General features: G+C 38.2%; 1 protein-coding gene across 1 annotated transcript in view; it reads left to right on the top strand.

Moving 5' to 3' along the window:
- Positions 1–6,220: 6,220 nt before the first annotated feature.
- The window catches only part of GABRA1 (gamma-aminobutyric acid type A receptor subunit alpha1), a 40,752-nt gene continuing 24,637 nt past the window's right edge, over positions 6,221–22,335 (top strand). Inside the window, exons 1-3 of the mRNA XM_074155741.1 lie at positions 6,221–6,278; positions 8,718–8,805; positions 12,562–12,674. Of these exons, the coding sequence (XP_074011842.1) occupies positions 6,221–6,278; positions 8,718–8,805; positions 12,562–12,674 (259 nt within the window). The remainder of the gene's footprint in view (positions 6,279–8,717; positions 8,806–12,561; positions 12,675–22,335) is intronic.

The following is a 22,335-nucleotide window of genomic DNA, read 5'->3' as shown; positions in this document are numbered from 1 at the left end:
TTGACCCTGCTGTTCCTACAGCAGACTTCAACCTTTAGAAGTGGACACTGCATGCAAGAGTGCCTCTCCATGCAATGAGACCGACAGTCGGGAAGCATATGGTGTGTCCAACTGGAAGATAAAATCACCTGAAGAGCCTTCTTGTCACCATCTCTAAGAAGTGAGGAAGGCAGCGGAGTGGAAGGAATGGGTGAATCAAACACTTTGTGCTTCTAAATGACAGTGGGACCCAGCACCTGACAAGCTAATGTGTGCGTTACCTTTGCTTTACAAACTTTTCTGAGGTTTCTAAACAGTATTTGCAAGAAAGCTTTAGCTTTGCACTGTGCTCACTGAAATCTACAGGAATTTTGGCTAATTGAACTTCACAGGTTGCAATGTTCTCATGCCAGATAAAGGCACCAAGACAGGGAGAGAAATTAAATGTGTCCAAGGTCACCTAAGAAGTCAGCAGGGTATTTGGCTTCCAAAGCAGCAAAGCAACAAAATTCAGCCTAGTGTGACACATTTAAGTTTAAGAATATTTATGACCCATGGCATTAAGTGGATTCTTAAGTGTTTGGCTGAATAGGGGTGGATTTAAACACATTTTAAGTATCTCTCTGAATTCTGGCTGAGATATTCTGACTCTGCATCTTTTAGTTCAAAGGCAAACATTTATAGTAGGACAATGGTGTACTGAATTTTTCCCTACTGATTTTTTCTTTAAGTGTATTTTATTGTTTCTTATCTCTGAAATATTTATTTTACTTTGCTCACTTTCTTTTCATAGTCACTTATTTTCTTTATCCACAAGTAATAAGTAACAAGGGCTTATTAATGCACTGAACACTGTATTGTTGGATAAATTTTTGAAAAGAAAAAAAGTATTAACCTTCAGGAACTTCAATAATCTAGAACTTCTGCTTACATAGAATTTTATCCTATCTGATTTTAGGAAAAAATCATCATTATGGATCAATACCGTTGCTTAAGAAAATATGAAATTACAGGTTTGCTCATTGGTCCATAGGAATATGAACTGTCATTAACTATATCAAACCACAAGTCTTAATTCTAAGGTCTAAGTCCCAAACAAACCTGTTCTTCCAAACGCAGAGCAAGAAGGACAGTGAGCCACAAAATTATTTTCTTATTTCTGAAGGGTAACTGAATGCCATCCACACCAGGATGGCATAAGAGTACGCTCCTCCCTTTTTGTGGGGAGTGCTTCCTAGTTGTAGAAGATGTGTTGAATTTATACTAAAGCTGCTATGAGAGCTCCAGGAGGCTGTAGATTTCTAGTCAAGACTTCACCTCATCAGAAGCAGTGACTTAGAGCACAGGAGATAAACACGTATGGTGTTTGTGTTCCATGACAGATATATCCAGCTGTTGCAGGAAAAGCCTCCTGGAAAAGATCTCGTCAATGATCACCACTGGATTTACCAGGCTCTTGTAATCCCCGCAAGCTCCCGATTGTGACCTTTGTTCTTTTTGGTAGTTTTCATTAATTCCACAGTGTTTTTTTCTTTTTTAGAAAACAGATTATTATTCCATTCTTCCTTTCTGACATCAGACAAGAAATCCTATTATTACCTAGGAGAGAATCCTCCATGTCTGGCTTTACGGATTGAATTCCGAGATGATGTTTGGCAACAGCGTGGCAAGGCATAATAAATTGTTGTTTCTGTGGATTAGAAAATCTGAGAAACTTGTAAGTAATTGGGTTTTCTGTTTGAAATATTGTATTTGGAGACTTTTAAATTCAAGAGACAGCCATCATCTCTAAGTTTCTGGGCATCAGCTATTTTACATCTTTATTCCATTTTTAATAGATAATGGGTTCAAAGAAGTGCCACTTTCAATTCTCAACACAAATCTAGAAAGAACATTCATATATCTTTAATGGGCATTGTACCTCAGATTTACTCTTTGAAAATAGTGCAACTTGTTTTCATGAAGATTCTTATTTGTATTTCCCTGGAAGCTCTCTTTCTACTATTTTTTTGAAGAGGAAAGAGGCAATGAGTAGAACCTTACTGTAAAATGGAAGAGGCATAATAAGAGTGAGCTTTTTTTTTGTTATCATCGCTTGCCTTTTATAAAAACAGTAGTTGACAATTATGCGTCCTGTTTTCTTGACTCTGGCTCTAAATTAAAGGGGGAAAAAAAAGTTAACAACTGAATTTCATTATGTGTACCAAAGGGTCAACAGCTATTCTTCAATATATTTTTGAAACACTTTACATTAGAAATCAAATTCAAATAATATATCTAACAAAATATTTCCATTTAATCACATGAGCAGGACTTGTAAATAACAGAGTTCAAGGCTTTGGAGCAGATGGTCTTTCTGTTTTAATTCTTTATCTGATCTGCTGTATGCCAGTAAATCTCTGAGTTTCATTTAGTTGATTCAAATCCCTTGGCTATTCAGGACACATTGTGTCAAAACATTCTGCTGTGGAATTCCAGTTGTTTTATATATGCTCCTAAACTAAAAGAAAACATATGTATATTTTGTACACACAAAACCCAACATGATAAAAAACATAACACACACAAAAAATTCTCCCTGGTGACTTATATAAATTCTCTGTATATGTGTTATATGTATATATATACACAGAGAGGAGGCAGGCACCTATGGAATAGGCCAGATCTCAAAAAGTGTTTTCTAGAAATTCAAAAGCAAAAATAGTTCTAACTATTTTAAAAATCTTTCTCTATGTCAATTTTAATCCATCATTTAATAAATTTATTTTACCAAAACAGGATTCTATTGGTTTAACTTCATTGCTGCTAATCACTTGCATTAACATCAAGGTTCAAAGCATTGCACATAGTAGCTCTGCCAAGTTCATTTTGGCTGACTGTTTAGATTTAATAATATTGTTTTTGAAGGATTTACCTCTACACTACCTTGTAACATGAATGAGATAGCCTCTTTTTGAAAACTTTATGGAATCAAAAAGCTGGCTTGAAAAAAAACTTAGGTCTTCTTGACATCTTCAATTCCCAAATGTGACTGTAAAATCATCCAGAGAGATGCACATCACCTAATATTGAGTTACTTGGAGATGTTAAGTTCAAATACATCTTCCCTTTCTCATTTGAACAATTAATTCAGGAATGAAATCATATGACCCTAAGAATCACTGGTAATATACACGTTCCTATATATAGCCTGAGATTTTCGAAGATATCCTCTTAAGTAGGTGCCTGAAACCCACAGATGGACTTATTTGAAAAATGCATTACCCTTAGTGGTCTTTGGTCACTGGAATTTGGATGGGAAAGGGAAAAAGTAAGAATTCCAAGACATCTATCTCCCATTTAGCACTTGTTCTTCAAAAGAGTATTCCTGTTGGTAACAACAAATTGTATTTGTCTTTAAAAGACTAGATGTTTTCTTTTATAGTTGGGTGTTTTTTTCCTTAAAAGACAGTTGTTTTGTTAGCACAATCTATCATAAAACAGCCTATTTGTTTCATTACATCCGAATATTTTTAGCATTTACTATGGAATGACATGATAACTGTGATAACAGCCCTTGAAAAGAAAAGGGAAAATCTGGGTTACGTGTGAGCACTGACGGACAGGAATCTCAGCCATGGAGGAAAAATAGTTTTGTCCTACTTTCTGAGCAGATGAGAATTAGAGAGAGAATGAGCAACTTCCAATTTTAGGTCAATATTTTCACCCAGGGAGAACTCAGAAAAACATATCATCCTTTGGCATGCAGCAATTGTGTCCATGGAGGCAAAGACCATACTGTGTAACCCTTGACATGGTACTAAGATAAAAACAGTTGTCATTGTTTATATACTAATTAAAATAAGTCAGGAAGAAAAAATATAGGGCACAAGGTTATGTCTCATTAGCTCTGAAACTACTTCAACTGGCCACTTGCTCAAATTTTAATGCACAGAGGTACATGAACCTCTAGCCATTCAACCATTCACTTTTCAGCCTATCTGTCTGTCTAGCTACATTTGCTCATGAGAAATGAAAGGGAAAATGAAATGCTGGAGCTATGTTGAACCTTTATTTAATTTTGCAAACATATATTATTCATCCAGAAAAAATAGTTTAAGGTCATTGTAGATAATATAATTCTCTAGGGGCAGGGCAAGGAATCTCAGTGGTTTTACAGACACACAATGTCCATGTACTTTAATAAAAATCCCTTGTGCTGTTTTTGTAAACTCAGCTCTGAGTACCTCAACTTACTTGTTGCTTAAGCAAAACTCCCTCACGCTTCAGTGAAAGAATAGAGACATAGTAAATTATGTTAGCTAAGAGCAAGTGAAAGTGGAAACACTGCATATTTGGAAAACATCTCTAGCCACTGAGTATGTCTATGTGCTGGTGATTTGAAAAGTCACTACTTAAAATTCCCTTGGGAAGTCAGTAGGTTTTTCTGTTCCCTACTTTCCTGTGCACTGCTAACAACCTTGAATCAAAATGAGATGAACTGCATTGGAAATGTCAGGAAACTCAGCAAAAAGTCCATTCCAAGTCTTAAAAATAATCTGTGGCTATTTAATGCTGATCATAATGACTGGGTGCGCTTGGTGCACCAAGGGACTTTGATAAACAAAATTTCTGTTTCCTTTGTGCTTAGGGAAATCATTGCAGTGTTTAGACTGTTATAAGTCAGGCACTTATCCAAAATGACTGCCACCTTGGAAGTTATTGCCAGCCTGAGCTATGAATGTCATTGGTTTGTTGGGTCACATCAAATCCTTCTCATGCTGTTACAAAGACAAGCAAATCATGTATTTCTTGAGGATGTGTACAATGTGCAATATTTGCTTTAAAAATCTGGATAAATCTTGCAACAGTTTAATTGTAACATAGGATACCAATTCAGGTTATCTCTGACAAAATATATGGATTTTGATCTCCCTTGGAACAGCATCATAGGAGGGAACAGAAATTGGATCAGCGATGGCATTGAGAGGGGAAGAGGGAAAGTAGAGAGCATTTGAAATCCAGAAGGTGCATGTGATACAAGGATTATTTCCACCCCATGGATGCTGGTAGTGCTTTATAACTAACAGATACTGTTGACTGAGGAGTTCATTTTATCTTTCCACTAAACAGAGCTAAGACAGCTGACCATGCAGTTAGCGGTGCCTGACATTTCTGCAGAAGGCTTGGAGCTGGTGAAAGGTGCCTTGAGCTGAAGGCACGGTAACCTGTGGTGGCAGGTGAGCGGCTGCGTGAGGCTTTCCCGGCATACCCGACACCTCCCCGAACCTGATGCATCCAACTTTCTCCTTGTTTCTCTGCAGAAGTGTCAGCTCCCGCCGAGCTCACCCAGTTTGTCCACACCTGGGGAGAGGACGGTCGCTGGGGAGGGGGATGTTGGGGGGGGTGCTAAATTGACGTTAACTTCAAGCAGAACTGTCCCTCTCGGTGACCACAGGTGGGCCAGAGCCGGGCCACCAGGCATGTCCCAGGGGGGCAGCCGGGAGCGCCCCTCCCGCCGCGGGCTCCAGCGGGGCGTGGGGGCTGCCTGGACTTTAGTCTCCGACCGGGCACTGGGGGGGCCAGGGGGGCTGTGCTGCCGCCAGGTCCCCGCGGCCCCGTGGAAGGGTGGTGCAGGGGGGCTGGCAGCCCCCGAGCACAGCCCTCGGTGGAGCCCTGGGGCCGCTCCGGGCAAACGTGGCACCTGCCAATAAAAGGCATGTGAAAGTGTGGAAGAGCCACCAGGTCCCGGAGCTGATTTCCCACGGGTCTCGCCCAAAATGCATGTTACCTGGGTTTAATTAGGGTTGCACAGCATCTCTGTCCCCGACTGGCTACATCCGTAGGCTACCGCCTGGTCTCTATAGGTATATACAGTCTATAGGCACACACACGTAGTGCTGCATCCTCTACATTTCTAGCGAGGCTTCATTCATATTTATGCTGCGATTAAATATTTGATCAAAGGTTGAATGTTAACGCAGAACGGTTGTATTTTTAATGCACGACCCTTAAAATAGACTGTTTTGTAAACTACAAGTGTCTAAAGATTCCCAGTGCAGCCTCCCCCCAGCCGTGCAGCCTCCCCCCCAAATAATAATAATGCTGCAGATTGTAGAAGGATTTGAGTCTGCAGCCAGAGAGAAAGGGATTAGGGCGAGAGCACTGGAAGTTAAATTGTGCTGCATATAAAAAATGGGCGGATTGGTCTCTAGATGAGAGCTTGGTACCACCTTCCTTTCTAAAATAAAATCTCTCTGGCATGAAGTCACAGCCTATTTCACATCCGGTTTACCCTGGGACGTATTACTACTGTCTTGGTAAAGAGAAAGCTTTTGTTGTATAGCGGCGGTCGGAATATTGGGAAGAGAAATTTGGGTGCCAAGCCCGGAGGAGCGGAGCAGCGGCGGCGCCGGCGATGGCCGAGGCGGAGTGAGCGGCGGAGCCGGAGCCGCGCAGCCTCCGCGCCGCGCGGGCGGGAGGGCATCCCCGGCAGAGTCGGTCAGCGCCGCCGCGGACCCGCGCCCGAGGGGCTCCCGGTAAGGGCGGCCGTTCGCTCCCCCGCGCACACACACACACACACACGCACGGACACGCACACACGGACACGCACCCGCACCCCTCCGGGCGCTCCCGGCTGCGGGCACCGCGTCCAAGCGCGCAGGCGGCTCCTCTCCCCTCTCTCCGCAGGTACCGCCGGGTCGGGGTGATTTTTTTCCTATCCCTTCAGCTTGAAAATCCGCAGCGATCGATGGGCATTTTAATTTATCTTATTATTTATTTTTCAGCCTGGACTGGTTTCCACCGGTCGCTCGGAAAACGTTTTCTGATTTTGGGGCGCTTGCTTCTTTTTTTTTTTTTTTTCTTCTCTCCGAGGGAGGCGGTGGGAGGGGTGGCTGTCTCGGGGTGAGGGGGAAATACAAAGTTGAAATGCCGGGAGGAAAACAAGTCTCGATACGCGCCTCAGAGATGGGCAAATCTCTCGCCGGGGGTCAAAAATGCATCAAAATCCCCCATTCGCCCCTTCCCCCTTTTTTCCCTTTTTTTTTTTTTTTTTTTTTTTTTTTTTTTTTTTTTTTTTTCCCAATGGGAGCTGCTGAAATTCTCCCAGAAGCGTGGCTCATTCTCCCATTTTGAATGGGAGAACCAGAGCTGGTTTCACAGGCGGTGCGGGCTGGGGGAGGCCAGGGGCTGGGGGGCTGCTGGTGTTTAATGCTCCTTGAAAGTCCTTGTTAACATTTGCTTTTTCCAGCTGCAGGAAACTTTCTTTCTTCAGGATTTATAGTGCCTGTATGGGTTTATTGAAGCAGGGGGGGGTGGTGTTGGGAGGGGGAACAGGCGTGGAACTCAACAGATCAAGATAGTTCAGAATAATTCACTTTCCCTTCTTTATCCCGAGGAGCCTTTTGCAAAGGCAGAAGCTGGCAGGACTGGGAAAAGGGGATTTTTGAAGCCACAGATGTTGCCTTTCCCTTTGTAAGGGGGCTGATCACAGGGCAACTTAAGATGCAGTCTCGTCCCTGAAGATCTTTATCCACGCTTTCCTGCCACATCCAGCTCTTTCCTATCCAGTTAGATTAGCTCAGCCCCACTCAATCTTATCTGCCGATCATTTGCCTATAAACACATTAATTATATCTCATTGCTTACATGCCGCTTTGTAATGATATTTCATTGAGTTAAATTGTCCCTGAGAGTGTGCAGTGAATTGGGGTAGCTTTATTTAAAGGTACAAAATTGCCATGGACAGCGTTTCGTTTTCTTAGGCATTAAAAAAAACTCCAATTCACTACTGGGGGAAAATACAGGCTTCATATTTTGTTTCTCTTATTTGATGTAATGAATACTAAAATCGACTGGATTCCAGCACACAGCATATATATATATATATGTAAAGGGACCTGCAGCATCTCCTGAGCAATCAGTTGAATCTGGAACACTGATTCCACAAATATCGGCTAACTTTGTATTTTATGGCTTATTAGAAAGCGAAAGAAACCTTCTGAGTTGTGTTACTTTTTACTCAAAGGTAAACTGACAGTAACTCAGTGAAGTCTGGAGAGAGAGCAGGAGACATTTGGAGAGGAGGAGAAGGCTCCTAATGCAAAAAGATTTCCTAGTAGCAGAGACTGGTAGAGATTCAGGAGATGGTGTGTAGGTTGTCAGCACGTGGTTTGATTATAAATTGTGCCCTTTAGCCCAACAAAAATATTAGTGTGCATATATAGTAGCAGATCACAGAGTCAGAATCTGATCGTTTTACTCCTTCTCTCATGCTAGTATTTCAGGGAAGAGGAGAATAGTAGTATCTGTAGAAGAAAGTTGCTTCCATCACATCAAAGCAAAGCAGTGGCTGTGAGGGAAGCACCGCTCTCCTCAGTCACACTACCACACACTGACACTTTCCAAGAGGTTTGGAAGGACTCAGGCTGGTTCAGGTCAAATAAAAAACAACCACACTTTGTTACCTGGAAATGTTACCGAGGCGCCCTGTCACATTTTCAACATGGGAAGAAACTGAGTAAGAATTGCCACCAAGTTTGAGGACAGCAGCTTTAACTCACACAAACAAGAATACACCCTTACCCTAAAATAAATCCCACCCTAAGTCTCTGTGTCTACAAGCAGAAGGTAAACAGGAGAACAGCCAAGGCCATGCTCCCTTATTCTGAATGACATGAGCCATAGTATTGTGAGGACATTTTTGTCCACAGTACCTGTTTTGATGTAGCGAACGTTGATGATTATTTTCCTTCTAGTTTCAGAGCCCACCATGAAGAGATTCCTGGTGCTTTGTGACTGCCTCTGGGCCTGGAGCCTCCTTCTGAACGCACTGACTGAAAGAAGGTGGGGAGATACTTTTTAATGCACCAACATATTTCAGGAATTTCTAATTTATTATAGCAACATAAGAGAAATACTGTATGGACTGCACTACTACTAAGTGTATTGGGGGAAGTTAATCCCTGCTCAAATCCCAGCTAAATCTAACTAAGGAAAGACTGAAAGAAAACCACAATTGGTTTGCATAACATCTTTTTTTCAATATTTTGAAGAAGCAAGAGCTTTCTGAAACGAATTGAAACAAAACTACCTCTTAAACACCTGTGCAATCTTTACTACTCTTATATAATGACTGCTCAGAAATACAAGTTACTTTAGAGGGGAAAAAAAGTGTAATTAAGTTTTTTTTAAATCTCATTTAAGTGCTTTTTAGTAACTTTATTGTCCCTGCAAGCAGAGGCAAAACTTTTACTTCTTGGTTGGTCAGGATTGTGTCCTAACTTAGTAGCTGTTTTCACAAATCTGAAGTGGGCCTTCTTGGTGACGGGAGACCGCTTGGATGAAGGAGAATTTGTAGGCTCAAACCCTCTAAGAGTTTATGTTTGAAAGACCATGCTGCACTTAATGTTTACAGAATATATATTCAAATCTAAAAATAGCATTAGTATTATGAACAATTTGTAATCATAAAACACCTCACCTACCAACTAGTATGTTAACTAAAGACTGTAAAGCAGTTTGGAGTATACTTAAATACTGTCTGCAATTCTAAAGTCAGTAAAGGTGTTTAAGAAGACTCACAGATATATTTCTGTATTTTAAAAATATTAATGTCCTGTCAATAATGCTACCTAAAGACCAAAAAGCAGTAGAAATTTTGTATTGTCAGCAGTGATCCCTAAAAGATGTATTTGTGCCTTATGCATTCGCAGCTCTAGATAAACTTGTCTTCTGGCTACCTGGAAGATTTTAAAGAGTGGTGTGGGCAAAGGGGCTAAGGTTCATCTGCACAAGTGCTTCCCCTCTCTCTCTCTCAAAAAAAAAAATAATAAAAGCGGGTGATTCACGTTACAATTGCTGTATTGAATAAACACGGTATTTTAGAAGGAATACCTTTATTTTGATAATATATTAAGAAAGGGGAGATTTGAAGTATTCATTAATTGCTTCATCTGGCCTAGCTAGAGAATTTTGTGAAAACATGTTTATTACATAGATATGTGTGCATATATTTATTACATCTATAATGTATGCATGTGCATTCTTAAAATGAGAATTAAAATGCATTGGACTAGTGTTTAAAAATTATATGGTGTGTCACTATTATAATGACCTGTAGATGGAGTTAGTGCACAGTTTTTTATTATACTGTGGTTTAATATGAAAACACAAGCTCATACAGTCACTTCTTCCTCAAAACGTACACACCTTACATGAAATGCATCTGTTTCTAAACCTATTTTTTCATAGTAACTTCCTTCACCTTTTCTTTGGGAGTGTTGTTATTCCTTTATGATAAAATACAATTGATGAATCAGATAAAGTGTCTGTGACACAGAGAGACACAGTCTTTCCACATCATTCTTCTTGTCATAAAAAGCCAGCATTAAGACTATTTTAATATGTGTTTTGAATGAAAAATCACAGTCCCTCTGGAGTTACAGTATACTTTATACGTACACAAATGTTCACATTCCTCCTGCTGTGACCACATGTCAATTTGAAACAGCCCTAACGGTGCTTTTTACCTCTGATAAAATGGTGGGAAGAACAGGTAAGGGTAGTGACAAATGCAACACCCAGAATGGAAGCGGTGTATTGTACTGCAACCTTTTCGACCGCGCTGCCACTAGTCCATCTTTCTGATGCCTCTTCTGCAAACATACTCATTTATTTACCACTAAAATTTCTGAAGTGTTTTTATATCCTTCTGCTACCTTAATCCTGATGACCTTCTGCTATCCTTGAGATACGTATGTACAGTAGCTTGTTTATTGACAACGAGTGTTAATATAAAATTTAATCCAGTGAAAAGTCCTGTGTTGCAGTTCTACATAAAGCCTAGGAAGAATGATCCTTTGAAAGAAATGCTCACTGGAGACAGCAAAAGAACTTGTTACTTGGTAAAATATAGGAAACATAAAAGAAAAATATTAACGCCCCTGTGACTTAAAATGCATCTGTAGGTATGAAAAATAAATATAAAGCAACCTTTTTTTTATTAAGTGAAGTTAAATAATTTAGCTAGAGGAAATTCTTAATATTTTTAAAAACTGTTAGAGATTTTGTCTTTTTCATTAGAAAGGGTGATTTAGATGCATTAAAAAACCCTGAAAATGGTTCCCTACAAAATCACATCCTATTGAAATTAAAAAAAAAGTTAGTAAAACTTCTATGAGTGTCAGTTTTAGATTTGTAGTAATTTCAATTTGTAGTGTTACTTATTCAAACCCGTACTGCAAAATAGTTTGGAAGCATTTTCTATATTCAGTACCAATATTCAGGGTCTCTCTCCTCCTTCTCTCTGTATTTGATACAAGTGGAATACACGTGTGGGATACTCAGAGGATAGCTTACAGAAAATAACTTCACAGGCATTTTAATAGAACCAGATCATTTCATGTAACAGAATATTCCTCACAAAGACGGTCTTTGCTGGTTAGAGCAGGAACAAGTGGCAGAGCACCGAGACCCGCATATCGCCGCAGCCGTATGGATAACAAGCTGCCCAATGGACGAATCACTTTTGTGACCAGACCTGATCCTAACAAAAGGTTTTGGCACTGCACTGTTTATCCAGTTCAGGAGCAATGTGTGCGACAAAATGATGTTTTGGAAAGCTGTGTTTTTGCTTTTAGTCATGATGACTACACATGTTTATAATGGAAGTCTTCCCAGCAATGAATGAAAAAAGGATACTGGGTTTGGCTTTAAGACAACTGTAATCTATGATTAAGGGAATCATCCATGAGTATTTGGTAAAGGTTTCAGAGTTAAGAAAAAGGCCGATTCTGATGTCATTTACAGCAGACAGAAACCACTAAGCCCAAATATTTCATTCTGATTTGTGTTGATGGAAGTAAGATCTTGTCAAGAGTTCAAAGAGTTCAATTTTACCCTTGTTTAAGCAAAATTTCAGGACCTTTGGCTGAGTTAGAGATATATGTTAGGGATCTGTAAGCAAAGCTTTATAGACATGAGGGATTTCCATATCAACAGATGGTTTCATTACACATTTGTAAGGAAAATTTCGAGGTATTCCTTGAAATCTAATTGCTAAAGGAAAATGGGAAATAAAGCAAAATTATATGTTGACCTATGAAAATGCCCACTCACTTGATTTACTTCTGTATTCATAAAGACATCTCTGTATTTTTTTAGTCTTTGTTTTAGCATTTAATTTCAGTACTCAAGTGTCAGTGTTCTAAATTATTGTATCTTTCTTTGTATGCAAACCCTTTATAACTATTATGAATTAAACACATTATCTTTTGCTGACAAATGAACCTTTTACTGAGGAACACATATTAGAATATTATAACTATTAATTAATAGTGAGATAAACATTAAGGAACTGACATTCTATTTGCTCACCGTATTTAGAGAGGCACTGGTTTTCTACAATTTTACAAAAAATGTACAATTTAAGAACAAAATGCTTAAGTAAAAGAACTCTATAAAGCACTACAATCTTGCTCTATGGAGGAGATTTTGTGACCATAAACTAGTATAAGGAAAATTATACAGATTTTGGAATTACTGTTTTGTAAGGTTATTGGTGCATCACAGTTTTTCAGTGTTAACTGTTCTGTATTTCAGCTATGGACAAACCTCATCACAAGATGAACTTAAAGACAACACCACAGTATTTACCAGAATATTGGACCGTCTGCTGGATGGTTATGATAACCGCTTGAGACCAGGACTGGGAGGTGTGTTGCATTATAATTTTCAAGGTCACATGTTAGATAGAAATCAGTTAAAGCAATGTTAATTTTCCATCTTACACTTATTTTAATTCTGTTTCTATATACATATAAAATAATGCTAGTATGTAACGTCCATTTTTTCAAAAATCCCATGTCTTCACTGTCTTTCACATACTTGGGTTTTCTCACACTTATACCCAAAAGAAGAAGGAAATGGTTCACAATTCAAGAAGACCTCTGAATACGTATTAAAACTTGAAATGTATGAAGAAAAAAGGATGATAAAATATGACCTGTGACCTGAAAAATGACAAGTTTATAAATCGGGCCTAAATAAGCTTCATAAGAGGATTTGGTTTTAAAAGTGAAAGCATCAATCAACCTTAGTCATGAAAGTCTCACAGAAGTTTGTAAGATTTTTTTTTTCTACTTAGGTATGTCACAATTCATTTCTGTAACATTTTGCCTTCACAGCTTGCTAAAATGTCTTTCTTCTTCTGCTCTCGGTGCTGAATCCATAAAAAGGAATAAAAACACACAGCAATTACATCTTTATAGAAATGTTGTTACAAAGCCTACAAAGTCTTTACCAGCATCCCTATGTTCACTCTTTGATTTGTTCCACTACGACATGATCCCAAAATTGGGTCTTAAAAGCTCATTGTTCACAAACATAAAATTTCTAAACATACAAGCACAAATCCGTTCTTTCCAGTGCATGAAAAGGTTGGTTTTACTTCTGTCAGATATCTTTTTTTTTTTCTTTTGGGCTCTTCAGGTAAAAAAAACCAAAGCAACCCATCCCACAAAGTATAGTTCAACCTGTTTTCATATAATAGCTCCCAGAGGAACTGCATTATAAGAAGAACAAGGTATTACATTAAGAATTCTTATACCATTTCCTGTGGATGAAATGGAAGGTAATCAAGAGTAAGCTTATTCTGTGGTTTGAGGCTACCATCTTGCAACAGTTCTTGAATTGTGAGCCAACTTCTTCAATGGTTTGACTTCACTGACTTCAAGGAATGGCTAAAGATAAAATTCTGTATTATAAAGTACTAATTAACACATTTCAAAATGGGTTGGTCTATAAATTCTTGTGTGCAATTTCAGATAATACACAACAAAGCAAGAATCACTTTTTACTTTTATCTACCAGTAGTTTTGCCTGCTTATTTGTACTCCCTTGGACTAGTGTAGAAACAAATGCTCCCTAATCTTTCATTAATGCAACCGTACAATTCAGTCAGCTACTATATCACAGTACATACATACATATAGCAGAGAAGGCAATAAATAAATGAAACTCTGTAAACTGTGTAGAGTCTGGTACATGCCTACAAGAAAAATGTGAGCACATGATGATTTCTTACATGAGTTTTGTAGCTATTATGATTTGTTTAACAGTTACTAGAAGAGGAAACAAAAGGAAACGAGGGAAAGGATTTTCTCTCATTCTCTGCATTGCACTTTAGAGAACTAAGCACATCAGTATAGTGTCTTATGTATATGTGTTTATATATATGTTTCTGAAGCCAGATTTCAAGGGTGTACTGGGAGAAGAGGTCCGCGTACCTTATGAAAGGATCATCCAGTCCAATTAAAATTTACTCCTGATGGAAAGATCTTCTAGTGTAACTGCTTCTATAGGAGGAAACGAGTGTCTTCATAAACTTTAATAGCTATTTGCCTCATGATTAATTAAATGCAAAAATGTGCAGAGCATGGGAAACATGGGGCGGAGGGAAGGCAGGATTGGAATACTTTCTCTAACCAAGGATTAGAGAAGTTTAAATAACCTTTGCATGCCTCCTTGTTTGAATTGTTTTGTATGTTCCTGCCTATAGCCAAGAACCTTGAATATCACAACTTCCCGGCTGCTCAGTACACTATAGTTTCATGGTGTCAGTTCAGTAGAGTAAATTTAATTTATCTGTTATATTTGTGAGCTCTGAATACTAGAACTAAGAGTACCAGGACATTTAAAAATCCCACAACTAATGAAATTGTGCGCAGTAAAGTAATGTTTAAAATCAAATGTAGTAAGAAGTAGCTTCACTCTTGACTCTTGAATAATGCTTTCTTCAAAAGACATAAGCTATAGATTTCAAAATCTAGTGACAAACTTCTAGACCAATGTTTTAAATTCTGGTACCAATTTATAATAAAGGGTTTGCTCAGGAATTCTGAAATTTACCTCTGCAAAAGCTTCTTGCTGATGCATCTGAATATGAGCTAAGAACCTCAAGATGACTCAATTTTCACACTTTGTATAATGGGGAAATGTATTCCAAAATGTTACATATGTAAAAATATCCAATGAGAAATCTAAATCAATATATCAACTACAGCCCAGGTTTGGGAATTGGAAGTTCAATAGCCTTCCATTATAGCATGATCTATTGCTGGAAATTTTCAAATGTAATTGGAAGAGCAGTGGTTTCATTTTTCTTCCCAACATCAGTGATGCCTTCTTATTAGATATTTCATACAGAACACAATTTTTATCTAAAGAGAAAGGTAAGAAACCTACCAATATAACAGCATTTACATATATATATATAATTAGATCTAGAAGTCACTCGTGTATTAGCTGAGAATTTAGGAGACCAGAGACCCTCATACATGTATGTTATACTGATAAATTTTACGCTGCTATGCACAATGTAAATCTGTACCACTAATTACACTATAGCACTCTTCCAATTATCCAAAATTGTCTGTTCTCTTCTATGTCTTCTGAGAAACAGTAGATGAAGTAAAACATTGCGTGGTACCGTTTCTTCTACAGAAAGGGGCATATTGCAGAAAACTCTCTGCTTATCCCTGTAAGACCTCTCCTTCTGTAGTGCAGTTTTTCAAATACATACACCTACAGAAAAGAGAACTCTGGGCATGAACACAAGCAGAAAAGAGAACCCATTTCTCTCTTTCTCATCCATGGAAGAAAAGGTAGATGATAGACTTTCTTCCATCAGTTTATTGGTTTCTCCTTCCTTGCATTTATGTATATGCATTGAGAATTCAGTGACAAAAAGGTATGTTTACTGAAAAATTCTAATGAAATGTGAAAGAGGTTTGCTCTTGATCTTGCTCTGCTCACTTAGAGGAGGAATGTCTTTCTTTTTGAAATAAACGCCATGATTTCTCTATCCCAGGTTTGCAAAATTCCCATTAGTGTGTGATGAACAGTTTCATTGTTTGGTAGAAATATCCTGGTGAGGCAGATGAGGCACCATGAAGCCAGGAACATGCTCCTGAAGAGATCTCATTACAAAGATACACTGTTGGAGCTATACTATGTATTAATTGGAAAGCCAGGTTAAAAGGTGGAGCATTAAGATAGTGAAAAATTTAGAGATGCTGAATTTTGAATCACTCTTTCAGCATGCATGGAATCAGTGCTATATTAATATTAAGTCCTCCCTTTCATTTTTTCAGATCTTCTTTTGAGGCATCACTTCAAAAGGAAAATTAAAAAACACATACGCTCCATAAAGAGTATGGGAATGAAAATTATTATTCATCAGATAACCTAATAAGACCGTATCTGAAATTAAGTGAGCAGCTCTGAGCATTTTGCCGTTAAAGGAATTATTTCTCATAAGCAAAAATATTAAAAAAAAACAGAATATGTGTCCCACAGGGAAAAATTACAGTGACTGAATATGCTCAGTATTTAAAAAATGGCATCATGGCTAAAATTAATCTGACTTTTCTTTAAAAGAAACATGCAGCACTACATTATGCATTGGCACATTTGCACCTCTTATCAATAATTATTGATATAAATTATGCTATTTAGATGTTTGCCTCCTTCATATGTGGGCACAGTCACTTAGTCAGATATTGCTAGGAAATAGCATCTGTTGTACCCATCCATAAACATGGACAAATAACTACATTTACAGTTATTTATGCCTGGAAAATAGAACCTTCAAAATGAATGTAAAAACGTTCTGAATCACACTAGAGGACACCTATTAACTCTATGAGAGGATAATAATTTACAAAACGCAAGGAGGAAGAATTGCAGAGTAACATATTGAAGCTGAAAAAGAGGAAATGATGTTAGACATTAAGGGAAAAAATAAACAGAGAAGTCATTTAGGTAATAGCATAATTTTCTGTGGGAACTACCTGGATCCTATAACTACAGGTGATCAAAAATAGGCTAAACAATAAAGATGCTGTTCTGTTCTGAAATACAGTCCTGAACAAAACAAGGGATCAGATATTGGTGGGAAGGAGTCAAATAAGGAGGAAAATTCACCTCAGTGTTTGGTGACCTCTCATAGTAAACCACTATATCTACAGTGGGATTTTAAAAGAATTGAAAAGCATCAAAAAATGATGGAAAAAATAAGCTCCTCAGATAAACAGATAAGACATTGCCTTTTGTTCTGGGTTGTCTTCACGTGGGGAATAGAAATGAGCCATAAGATGCCACCATGGCAGATAATGGAGTGCCACAGTGGAGAGAGGGCAGGCTTGCAAAGGGCAGGTTGGTTGTACCTGGTGCTGAGATTCATTAAAATGAAATCAGGTGCAGCTACAGATTTTTTAAGACTATCACCTTTGCAGTACACACATCCCCTCTCTAAAACTGTAGGATACCATGTGGTCTGTGACCTTTTAACTTAGAATAATTTTAAATGTGGTATATCCTTTTGAGAGGGATTTTGTAGTAGAAAGGTTGTTTTAATACAGAACTAAGAAGAACAAGAGTGAGTTTGATTAGGCAGACCAGAATCTTCCTAAATGAAGTTTGCCTTTATAGTTGGGTCAAATGCCCATTAGATCATCCCAAGTAGATTATCAACATTACTGCAGTATTAAACAGAATTATACTTGTTTTATGCTATCAGTGAAAGCTATTTGTTGATCTCTCCTGTGTGACGTTTATCAAAATTGAGTGTGACTGTCCTTAAGTGGAACGTCGGTCCATCTCAGGCAATTCATTACTTCCAGAGAGTGCTTATATTTAAAGTGATGGAAAACAAACCTGACAGTATTATGTTAATTAGGTTTTAAAATTCAGTTTTATGAGAACATTATCTATAAATATATGATAAACTTACCTCTTGGTGATTGAGGTCCCAATGGAAATTGTTGGATTTGAACTCATATCTGAGCTAACTTAAAGTTTAGGGAAAATATGGGTTTGGTCTGTATGCGTAATAAAAATTTAGTTAAACCTAAATGTTTCTACACTAAATGAAAAGACAGTGCTATACTGGACCCCTACACATAATTCTGTAACTGAAGAAGGACTAGAAACTATGTAAAAACTGAAAGGGCTGATTTTGGTCTTTTTTTTCCACTCTGCAGGCATCACATTGATATAAAGACAACTGTAAAAAGCCACAGAAGACCCTAGGAAAATTCATTTAATAAAACAGTATGGAGGTAGGGAGGATATGAGCAGCTTTGAGCTGTTAATTGGCATGGGGAGAGCTGCCATGACACTGCGCAGCTCTCAGTAAACCCTTCCCAGCAGCACAGACTACAGCTGGGTATCACAGGACAGCTCGCTGTTCTCCCTTTTGGTCTCTACTTTCACAAAAGCAGCAGCACAAATTTCTTATGAATGTATTTGTTATGGTTCTTCAATCAAAATATTTCACAGGATGCAGCCAGGGTGATTAGTCTACATGCCTTTTTTTAGTAACAATAGTGTATGCTATATATGCATCTAAATTCCTTTCATTCAAAACCACAGGAAAAGTCATCTCTATTTTAATAATTATAGCACACTCTTACTCAAGACACGCAGGAGGAAAAAGTGTATTACAAAAAAAGATGGAATTAATTTAAACCACAAAAATATGCAATTCAAATAAGCCTTGTGCTCCAATAGGTCAGAAAGGGAAATAATTAATGTATAGTTTCCTATGATAAATAGGCTTATTTCCTGCTGTTTAAATAAACTGTATTTCTTATTTTGTTCTCAATTTGTAATCCAATCACAATTCTAGCAATAATGAGCTCCCTGGGAGTTTAAATCAAAATATTTATTGTTATTAATTTTGAGACTTTACCTTGGTATAGCATCATTAGCAAAACACAGTAGTTGTAAACAGTAAAATTACAGTAGTTCACACTGACTGGTGGTTTCATAGCTGCATGTGGATCAGTTGCCTGAGGCTGTGTTCCAGAGGGTCCAGGTGTGGTACTCACTTGCTATTTTGCTGATCAGTAACTACTTAGACCCTCTGGTTGCCTTACAGTAAAACTAGTAAATCATTAATAATTTTCTTGGGGTTTTTTACTGGAATTGTTACATATTCTACAGATATCCCTATATTACTTAGCCCCAGTTCATGAGATAGATGTTATAGTCAAAAGACATGCTTAACATGGCTTTACAAATGATGGATTTATCCTCAGCAGTTCGATCAGCTCCTGACCTGAGCTTGTTTTCTTCAATGACTTAAAATTTTCTCTAGTTCTTAGGGATATTGTGAAGGTTTTGAATATAGCTCAGGATTTAAGGATCCTGAAAAATGCATTCTGAGCATTTGAAGTGCTGTTTAAGCCTTGCCATGGCAATCAAGCTGCAAACTGAACATGGTTAACCTTGATTCTAAATATATATCCCAACTGCATGAGTAAACACATGTCCTGTGCAGGAGTGACTCACAACTTCTGAAGCTCTTAACAAAGCACAGTTGAATCATCTAATTAGTAAAACAGTAAACAAAAATTTCAAAACTTCCATATGGCTTTGGAGGGGCTAATCTTTTTCTGTGTGTTCATACACACTTTTTCATTGCTCGTGAAAATAAGATACATATCAAAGAAAATCATTCGGTGCTGTGGTTAGTGGTTTTATCTGGATTTGAAGAGGCCTAGGATTAGATGCTCTGCAAAAGTGTAATCAGTACGAAGATAACACAATCTCTTGCGAGTTCACAACCTGAATTTTCTATTATAACTTATGACTTACATGCCACTTAAATTATTTTCAACCTTATATAGAAATGAAAGGCATCATTCATTTTTCTGCTCCCTTGGAAATCTTTCATCTTACTGCCAAAGCCCTTAGTTTCCATTTTGTGTCCTCTAAGCGATTTCCTTAAGCCTCAGCCTCTCTACTATGACCATATGTCTCCTCTGACTAGAATTCAGCATACCACTACATGATATACTGCTGGTTCAAAGAGCATATTCTGTGTTTCTGCAAGGTAAATGAGTTAGCTATATTGTATTAAATAGAGGCTCACTCAGAGCTGGGACTCTGAGTTTACACCATTAAGGGATGAATGCATTGTGCCTGAAGAGCTTCTAGCATCTTCTATCTTTTAATGATACCAGTGGAAGTACCTCAATGGAAAGGACAAGGAGAGATGGAGAGTGAGGATAAAAGATCTTTAAGAGTGTCATTTGAGCTTTACTTTTCAATATGTAAAAGGCTAATAAGTTTCATCATGGTATTAGTTTCTCAATCTTAAGAAAAGGTGATTCAGTAGCTGGAACTTAATCTATTCAGCAACGTTTTACTGGACCTTGTGAAATCTCCATCTTCTTTTTCTGCCAGCTGTTTTATACAAGACCACAGCCTCTTGAAATTTTGTGAAAATGATGGGCTGAAGGAGAGAATACTTTTTTCTTCCAATCCAAGTAATTTCTGGACAACCATATTCTTCTTCCAGTAATAGAAGGTTAAACTCTCACTGTGAACTCTTTAACTCCAGAGCCAATTAGATGCCAAGAGAACACTTAAATTTCTTCAAGTCAGTAGAAAAGATTGTAAACAATTATAAGGTCACACTTTAATTTCACTGGACAGCCAAGGAGGAAACTTCACCTATCCAATGCTTTTGTCAACAGTCACTGTAGTTTGTACACATCTCAGACACAGATATAAAGAACAAAAAGAGTAGTATTAGGCATTCAGCCACATCATAGTATTTTACTTTATATGATTATGAATAATACATTGGAAATTTCATGCTTTAACTTTTTTAATGAGTCCTGGAGATTACTTTTGCTACCACCTAATTTTTGCATTAACTTGCTAACAGAATACAAGTGTCATTCAGTGAATTACTAGAATGACAGTAGAATCAGATCTAATATTACATCTTGATTATTGCTGTCTCACAAAATGAGATATTTTATTGTATATATATTAAACATTTATATTAAACTGCTTACGTTTACATATATTTACAAATTGTAGACTTTTTTGAGTGAAAGTGAAAAAACCTGTATGTGCATGGTAGAACACTGATTCTCATTAGAACTTTTGCATTGGATACAGAAATGCATATTGTTTCTGACTGCTTAACCTTGATTCCTTATTTCACTTCTCTTCTGTCAGAATTTTCTTGTCAGATAGAACAAATCATATTTAAATTGTCCAAAGTCTTTTGAAGTCAGGGTCGTATTAAATTATTTTTTAAATTTAATTATTCTACATTATTTAAATAATAATTATTTGAGAAATGTATCACCCTTCCATATTTGAAATTTCTACCAAGAACCCCACGCTGGCTTGTATGGCACTATAGTAAATGTATTCAGACTTACATCACTGTAAATTCTGAAAGCTGATGGGGTTAACTCCACTCAACACTGTTTGCATTTATGCCTCCAGGTGGTGTTACTCCCTGCAGCCATATTTAAATCAACAGAGTTATTTTGATATATGCCATCCTGGGTGAATATTTTGTGATGTGTGGCCTAGAAAATACCAATATGTTCAGAAGTGACTGATACTGTGTGAGTGTGTGTAGAGAGGGAGGAGAGGAAGGGAGGAGGTTAAGCTTGTGCACTTCTCAAAGTGACTTTTAACAGTAGATCTGCAGAAGCCAGATGTTTGGCTCTTTCTGGAGATCAGCACCATTTTAGGTGTCCCAGACTCAGCAACTGTGACCACTAAAATCATTAGATTCTTCTGAAGTGGCCAAGGGCATTTGCCACGGAGCAAACGTACATCCTTGAAATCACAGAGAAGTCTAGCTTTATGGTATAGCATATACATGTAATCTATGTTATGTACATAGAGTCATAGAATCATGGAATGGTTAGAGTTGAAAGGGACTTTAAAGATTATAGATAACCTCTCCTATTAAAGATTAAAGATAACCTCTCCTATGAGGACAGACTGAGGGAGCTGGGGTTGTTCAGCTTGGAGAAAAGGAGGCTCCGGGGAGACCTCATAGCGGCCTTCCAGTACCTGAGGGGGGCCTACAGGAAGGCTGGTGAGGGTCTGTTTACAAAGGCCTGCAGTGACAGGACGAGGGGCAATGGTTCTGAGTTGGAGAAGGGGAGATTTAGATTGGATATTAGGAAAAAGTTCTTTACCATGAGGGTGGTGGAACACTGGAACAGGTTGCCCAGGGAGGTGGTTGAGGCCCCTTCCCTTGAGATATTCAAGGTGAAGCTCGACGAGGCCCTGGGCAACCTCGTCTAGTTGGGGGTGTCCCTGCTGACTGTGGGGAGGTCGGACTAGATGACCTTTGGAGGTCCCTTCCGGCCTGGACCAATCTATGAATCTATGAATTATCAAGTTCCAACCCCCCTGCCATGGGCAGGGACACCTCCCACTAGAGCAGGTTGCTCAAAGCCCCATCCAGCCCGGCCTTAAACCAGGGATGGGACCCCTTCCAGGGATGGGGCATCCACGATTTCTCTGGGCAACCTGTTCCAGTGCTTA

This window comes from Numenius arquata, chromosome 11, assembly GCF_964106895.1.
Source record: "Numenius arquata chromosome 11, bNumArq3.hap1.1, whole genome shotgun sequence".
Lineage (NCBI taxonomy): Eukaryota > Metazoa > Chordata > Aves > Charadriiformes > Scolopacidae > Numenius > Numenius arquata.
Note: the sequence above shows the minus strand (reverse complement) of the source record. Positions and strands in the feature narration are given on the sequence as shown.